Source organism: Argiope bruennichi, chromosome 11 (assembly GCF_947563725.1).
Source record: "Argiope bruennichi chromosome 11, qqArgBrue1.1, whole genome shotgun sequence".
Classification (NCBI taxonomy): Eukaryota; Metazoa; Arthropoda; class Arachnida; order Araneae; family Araneidae; genus Argiope; species Argiope bruennichi.
The window spans coordinates 49,135,637-49,143,417 of NC_079161.1; the positions used below are offsets into that span (position 1 = coordinate 49,135,637).

General features: G+C 27.6%; 1 protein-coding gene across 3 annotated transcripts in view; it reads left to right on the top strand.

Annotated features, from left to right (window-relative positions):
• LOC129957560 (cell adhesion molecule Dscam2-like) overlaps window positions 1-5,730 on the top strand; it is a 317,574-nt gene extending 311,844 nt beyond the window's left edge. For 2 of the 3 annotated variants that reach the window (XM_056069919.1, XM_056069921.1), the window contains exon 26: window positions 5,439-5,730. In XM_056069919.1, the coding sequence (XP_055925894.1) occupies window positions 5,439-5,449 (11 nt within the window). In that variant the 3' untranslated portion in view covers window positions 5,450-5,730. The remainder of the gene's footprint in view (window positions 1-5,438) is intronic. The other variant, XM_056069920.1, reaches the window with a different exon arrangement.
• Window positions 5,731-7,781: the final 2,051 nt, after the last annotated feature.

Sequence of the window (7,781 nt, forward strand, 5' to 3'; positions counted from 1 at the left end):
AATTTTAAGTGATACTAATATCAGACATTTGCTAAAAATTTTGTTACTTTCTATATGCTACTTCTTTCACAATGGAACCTACCATTATACTTTTTAGTAATAGAATAAGGTAGAGGGAAAAACTATCTATAGAATAATTAGGATTTATAAAAACTAGCTCCTACATGTATATACGTATAGCATACACATAAAACTAGCTTCTATATGTTTGTTATTTAAATAAAGAGAATAAAGAAGACTAGATGAAAATTTTATTCTTTACTCTCATTATAAAGTAGATGCATCAAGTGCTTCTAGCGATGTTTACTTCTAAAATAACTCACACTATCTGCATAAATTTGCAAGTCTAAGCAAAATGCGCTGAATTCACTTGAAAGTATTGAATTTTCGAAGGTGTTGAGTATCTTATCTTCCGAAGGCTTCAATTTATTATTTTGTTTTCTTGAACTTTAAGTACTTACAGCATAGGTTTATAAGTACTTCATTTTTTCGAGATAATCTCATGAAACGGCTTTTTATTATTATAATTTTTTTGTTATCGTATTTCAAAGAAGAATGAAAATTGCTGCAAAATCATGTTTTCCTGCACGGTCAGCAAAATGAAGGATCGATAACTTGATCGAAATGGGTTTTTACGAGAAGTTTAAATTGTTTTCCTAAAGTTTCATAAATCTTGGAATAGTGATGCTAAACCATACAATTTTATTTATTTATGCTGTGAACAGAGGCAGGCGTTTGGAAACAGGATCTTTTGTTGTTGGCAGGTACAGGAAGCAAATTGGTCTAGATGATAGACTAAGGAATTTCTTACCATTGCATGGAACTTTAACGAGCGATAGAAAAATATGTTTACATTTTGGAAGTGGAAAGAATACTGCTAAGAAACATTTATTAGGATGAACATATTTTTATAAAATATTTACTTACGTAGTTCAGTTCACTTCTTCCATTCTATTATATCGATACATAGTGAAGTCAAGCATATATATACTTTGTCAAAACTTAATAGATCTGCATATCCACAGTAGTTATGGTTAAAGGTATACAATTCCGATTCAATAGCTATGAATATAGATATCAAATGAATAGTTCAAATCATTTACACAAACCTTTGAGGAAAAAATGCTTGAATATTATAGTAAAATGTATGGGAGAGGGATACCATATAAATTTACCAAGGATTGCATAATGTTTCATAATTTAAGTGCAGAAATTCCTAACATTTTATATGATGTATTCACTATGAAATATTGTAAGAGTTTTTTGAGGCATTTCTTTTTAAAATGATAATGCATTATAGGTTTGTATATTATTTATAAATTGCATCATGTGATATGCATAATAAAATATTCATTTAAATATTCAGTATGGTCGATTTTAGAAATAGAGTTACCAGATCTGGTATTTGCTTATTTCTTGGCTTGTAGTTGGTCAATAAATAAGGCATTTATCAAAATGCTAAATAGATTTTTAATTAAAAATTAATCAAAGTATTTAACAGTTTCTCTCAGTAATTCCTGATCATGTGCATGAATGAATGTAATAGAAATATTTTACTAACCGACACTTTTGCTGTATATAAAAACTTTTTTTAAAAATTTATTTTAATTTCTTTATTTACTTTTTACTATCAATTTCCACAGAAGAGAAAATGTATGTTTTTATACTATTACTCACTTTATTCAGCGAAACTTTGTAATTTGAAGTAGATGCCTTAATGCCTTATTGATGAATTAATAATAATTCATCAATGGATAATTAGAAGAATAAATTTTAAAATGTTATCCAAACATTTAGAAATTTTAAAATACAACCCGTATAAAACTTTAATTTTTTTCACATCAAAAATTTGATTATTTTCTCTGGTCTGAGAAAGTCATCGAAACATCCGAATTGAAGTTTGATAACTTCTCCTTTTCCTCGAAGCATCCGGATTCAGGATTGATATTTTTTTTTCTTTTACTCTAAGCACTTGGATTCAAGAGTAATGACTTTTCTTTACTCGAAACATCTGGATTCAAGAATGATAATTTTTCTTTTATCATTTAAGAATGATAATTTTTCTTTTATCATTTAAGAATGATAATTTTTTTTTTTTACTCTAAGCATCTGGATTCTAGATTTAAATATTTTTGCTTTTACTCTAAGCATCTGGATTCTAGATTTAAATAATTTTTATTTTAATCTAAGAGTCAGGATTCAAGATTGATGATTTTTTTTTTCTTTTACTCGAAGCGTCCAGATTGAGATTCTTTCTTTTATTCGAAGCATTCACATAAAAATTTTTTCTTTAGTTTTGACTAGTAATACGCCATTTTATTCAGCATATTTCTTAAGATATTTTCCTGCTATACATTTTCTTGAATGAAAATCTTCGTCTTGGCGGTTTCAATTTATATTGGCACATTTCATTAAAAAAAATACAAAAAAAAATCAAAGTGAGGAACCTTTAAGTGTCAGCTTCTAAGAATCTCTTTCATCGAATCGTTATATAAAAAAAGCTTTTTCTGTGTTTCCTATTCTTTGATATATGAAAGGAAGAAATATGTTCTTTGTTCGCTCGTTGGTTACATATGTATGGAATCAATGGTCAATGCGCGCGTGACCAAAAAAATAGAGTTTCGACGACTTTATTGTTACACTGGAAACTTCTTTCGGGAACTTTATTTTCCTTTCACATAAAGTTCTCCTGTGCTTCCATCTTGGGGCTTCTGTCACGATTCTTTTATTTAATGCTCTATTTATGGTGCGTGGAACGTGCTTTTTTATATATATACAACTGACAGCTAACTTTTCTCTGTAAACAGGATTTATTCTGTTTATCTAGTTTCATTCAGGACAGGAAACAGATTGTGTCATATCTCTCAGTAATAATGCCGCAGAAACTGATTTCTTGTTACGTTCTTTTGTAGATATAACAGTATTTTCAATGTTATTCTTCAAAAGTAAAAAAATATGTATTGATTTGATTTCAACACTTCCAGCTTCCATAAAACTGACAGCTTCTTTTTGTAAACAATGTTGATTGTGTTTATCTTGTTTCATTCATGACAGGAAACAAAATGCGTATTGATTTGATTTCAACATTACCTAATATAATTGACCGTTTTTTTCCTTCTTGTAAACAATGTTGATTCTGTTTATCGTTTTTATTCATAACAGAAAGCATAATATGTCATTTTCGAAATAGTAATTCGATAGTATTTTTGTGTGCGTGTATGTGTGTGTGCGTGCAAGTGTCGATGTAATAGTATTTTCGAAGTCGTTCTGTATCAGTAAAAAAGAGATTGATTTGAGTTGTGAAATTTAATATTTCGAAATCAAATTAAAGGATACTTCCTTCTGTAAGCATTGCGTATTGTGTTTATTTAATTTCATTCATTTCAGGAAACTGATTATGTCAAATTTCTTAGTAGCTATGCAATAGCAACTGATTTCGTGTTACGGTCTTTTATAGAAATAAAGTTTTATCGATTTATTTTGCACCCTTTAGAATTTTTTTCATTTTACGTAACTTGTTAAAATGAATGTTTTTTATAAACTGAACCCTATGAATGTATTTTTGATATGTAAGATGTACCAAAAGTGTAGGATCACACCGAATAACCAATGCATAAACAATTATTATTTTATGAAACGAATCATTGTCTAATAACACAAATTTATACAAGATGTGCCATCAAAATTAAATTATTTACTTTTTGCTTTGAATTAATTTAAAGCTTATAAAGACACTTCTACGATTATAAAAATCTGGCCTACTATGACGAGGAAAAAGTTTTCTTTTTAGATTCCTTTAATTCATAAATATACTTTTGCGAAAAACATCATTTATAATATCAGGAAACATCATTTATAATATTATTCAAATTAATCTCTGATGAAATTAAATTTTTATTCGCAAGCAATATTATTACCTCTCAATAAGTTTGAAAAAAACTTTAAAGATCAAAATTAAAAAGAGAGATATAATTAGTGCAGTAATAAATGATTTTTTAAATTATTTAAATCCATTTTGGTGCATTAGTGTTATTTCTTCCAAAAAATATCAGAAATATTTTTTCTAATCTGTACAATATTGAAAATCTTTTATTTATTTATTTAGTAATTTATTTCAATTATGCACAGTGTAGAGATAACTCCTTTTATAGAGTGCATGGACCAAAAACACACAGGGTACGGAAGTCACAAAATAAAATCAGAGTACACATATATTCAAAACCATATAAAAATGTTCAAATACCTAACATATTAGAACACAAATACGTACAAAAGCACCAAAAACACGCCGACGTCCCAAACGACCTATCACATTAAAATTCACAGATTTTCATATTTAATTTAGAAAATCAAATTAAAAAAGACCATTGAAAAGCATGGGTTAAGAAATAAAATACTCAATAGCTTAAGAACAACATAGAAATAGGAGCATACATAATCTTAGAAAATATAGACAAAAATAATGTATAATCAACCATAAAAAATCAACCTGTAATAAAAAACGGCAACTACTTTAATCTGCCTATTACCCCTACTTAATACTATACTTCAAACACTATAGTATTAATTGTTAAAAACAGTTGCAGGATTATCTTGTTATTGGATGGGAGTGACGTAAACATCAAAGACGGAACTAATTGGATTCCCCATACGTAGAAAGAAAGCAGAAAATGTTTTGAATTCGAATGGAACGGTTGGTATAGTCTAAACAAAGTTAGAATCCACTGATGATTGGAAGGAGTTAGGTAAACCTCAGAGATGCAACTAGTTGGAATAGTATTCAAAGATATTGCTTGACAATGGATTCTAAAATCCTCCGCGCTTTTGCGCATGTGTTAGGATGGATTTAATTCCCCAAAATAGGGATGAGAGGAAATATGAAAGGAGGGGATGTTTACATTTAACAATAAAGTAAACTCGGATTACTCGCAGACTGAATTAAAATAATACGATTAGAAACAACAAGCTATACATATACACGTCAAAAAAAATTTGAACAAAAAAAGTATCTAATGGGGTGAAAATCAAGGCCAGGGAATGATGAAGAATTCCGGAAGTACGCTCATCCTTCCGCGTCTCTCCCCTTAATAAAATAGAATCGTCGAAAAGTGGTCGCCGTCAGAGTACTGAAACGAACGTTGCTTTCTGAAAAAGCTATATGTGTCGAGATATGTTGTGACTAATGTTATGCTGGTCGGCTGTTGTTTAGAAAAATTGTTTTTTTTTTTAATTTTTTATTTGACGAGAGGTGCTAAAATATGTATCATTCATACTTCTTAAAATATGTATCTACCATTTATGTTAAGAATAGGATTTCAAGCTTGTTTAACTAAATGTATGCTAATTTTTTCAGAAACATGTAGATTATCTAATCTTATATTTATCTATCATCTATTGCATTTATAAAATTTCTGATTGTTATTTTGTTTCTACAATAGGATTCTCTTAGGTGAATATGAAGATTAAACCTGGACGAATTCAATTTTTATCTCTGAGTCAGGAATGAACCACATTTCAAATAACTGAAATTGAAAAAAGGAAGACAGACTGACGAAAAGACTCATTTTTACTGAAGTTCACATTTCCCAAGTAATTTTAAAATTTAAAATGTGTGGTTAAAGCTATCCCTTTCTTGTGCTATCACCAGTATATTTCAACATCTGTAAATGAATCATAACTTCTTTTTTCTAAAAAAAAAAGAGTGCTTGAATCTATCTAATGTTTTATTGTTGTTATTGATGAATTTCATCATTAAACCTGTATAAATTTGACATTCAAGTGAGATATATAATAAACTATTGTGAAACAAAGTTTTGCTCTTCTTATACTTTATAATATTTTTATACTTTATAATATTTTTTTCAGTTACGACATTACGAGAGAAATGAAAGATTAAATGGATTTGTGTAATGTGAAAAATGGAATTTTCATCACTCATTTCGTTTGTAGAGTCCTGAATTTTTGCTTTTTTCTTCTCCCAATGAACAATTTATTATTGCAATATTTTCAGAATTCAATTAAAACTTATTTTGATTCCATTTGAATGGCGTCATTTGGTCATGGAAAATTGATGGAAGTTTCCATAACATTAATAATAAATTTTATGTAATAAATTAAGCTAATTGAAAGTATTAAAAATTTTAAAAAATAAAGTTTATTTATATTAAAATTTTAATAAGCAGAAAATATTTTTTGTGAGATATCTGGATTTCTGTACAAACTCCGAAGATTTATTTATTGAAAATAATATTATAAAAAAGTGAATTTTACAACAATAAATATGTGATAAACTAAGCCAATCTAAATAAAATAGAAAGCACAATTATTAAGATTAAAGATTAAAGCACAATTTTATTAAAATTGCAGAATTAAGCAGTTAGATTAAACAGAAAATGTTTCTTATCAGATATCTGAAGTTCAGTAAAAACTCCGAAGATTTATATGCTGCTTATTATATTATAAAGAAGTGAATTTTACAAGGCGGTACTTTTACAAGAATACTTATGTAATTAACTAAGCCCGATTAAAAAATATATAAATAAAATAAAATATTAAAAATAAAATAAAAGAAATTTAAAGCACAATTTCATTAAAATATTAATAAGCAGAAAAAGTTTCTTATCAGATATCTGAAGCTTAGTACAAACTCCGAACATTTATATGCTGACAATAATATTATAAAGAAGTGAATTGAAGGCGGCAATTTTACAAGAATACTTACGTAATAAACTAAGCTAGAGTAAAATAAATAAATAAATAAAATATTAAAATAAAATAAAATTTAAAGCACAATTTTATTAAAATTTTAATAAGCAGAAAATATTTTTAATCAGATATTTGAAGTGCAATACAAACTCTGAAGATTTATATGCTGAAAATAATATTATAAAGAAATGAATTTTATAGGAAGATAACTCGTACATGCTCATTATAAATTCCAATTATCTTAAAAATGTAAATATTACATTAGAAACAGTTTTCTTAAAATAGTTTTATCAATGGATATGAATTTCAGAATTTTATTTCTATCTCCATCTTTTCAACAGAATATATTTTCTACTTGTGAGTACATTCAAAAATGCCTATTTATAAAGCATTATTTTTATAATTATGAATTTTATAATGTTAGAACAGACGGGAGCTAATATAGAAAGTAGAATTTCTGTCAAGACAAAAACAAAGAACTTTTCTCTTTTGCTTCACGTTTATTTAATGAATATTCAAAGTTTTTGACTTAGTATATTTTTAACATAAATAAAAATATTTCTTCGTGTAATTTAAAAACTTAATTAATTCAATCTAATTAAATTTACTTTAGAGATTGGATTTCATTTATATTTAAAGAAGAAATTAGATTTTAACTAAATTTACTCATTAAATTAACATAATATTTGATCTTTTATGAGACCTGCTCAGTTATTTTCTGTTATTATTTAAATCATGGAGTATATGTCTATTCTTCGTTTTACGAGATTTGATCCGTTAATTCTTGAATTTTGTGGAATAATCGTTATTATATATTTACGGCAACTCTTTTTTAAAACCATGGTTTGTTATTTATAGACAACTAAAATTGCGGCCGGGAGTCGTGTCCCTTATGTTGTGAGTTCGAACCATGCCGGCCGAAGATTCCCTGCGTGCTTGGTCGTTGACGCGCGTATAAATATGTCATGGTAACAGAGTCCTCCATGTCGAGAGTAATACCACTGGGGGTACTGGATCAGGGGTGATCGTTCTCTGATTCAGGTCTAAATTACGATCTGTGGATGAGTGAATGAAAT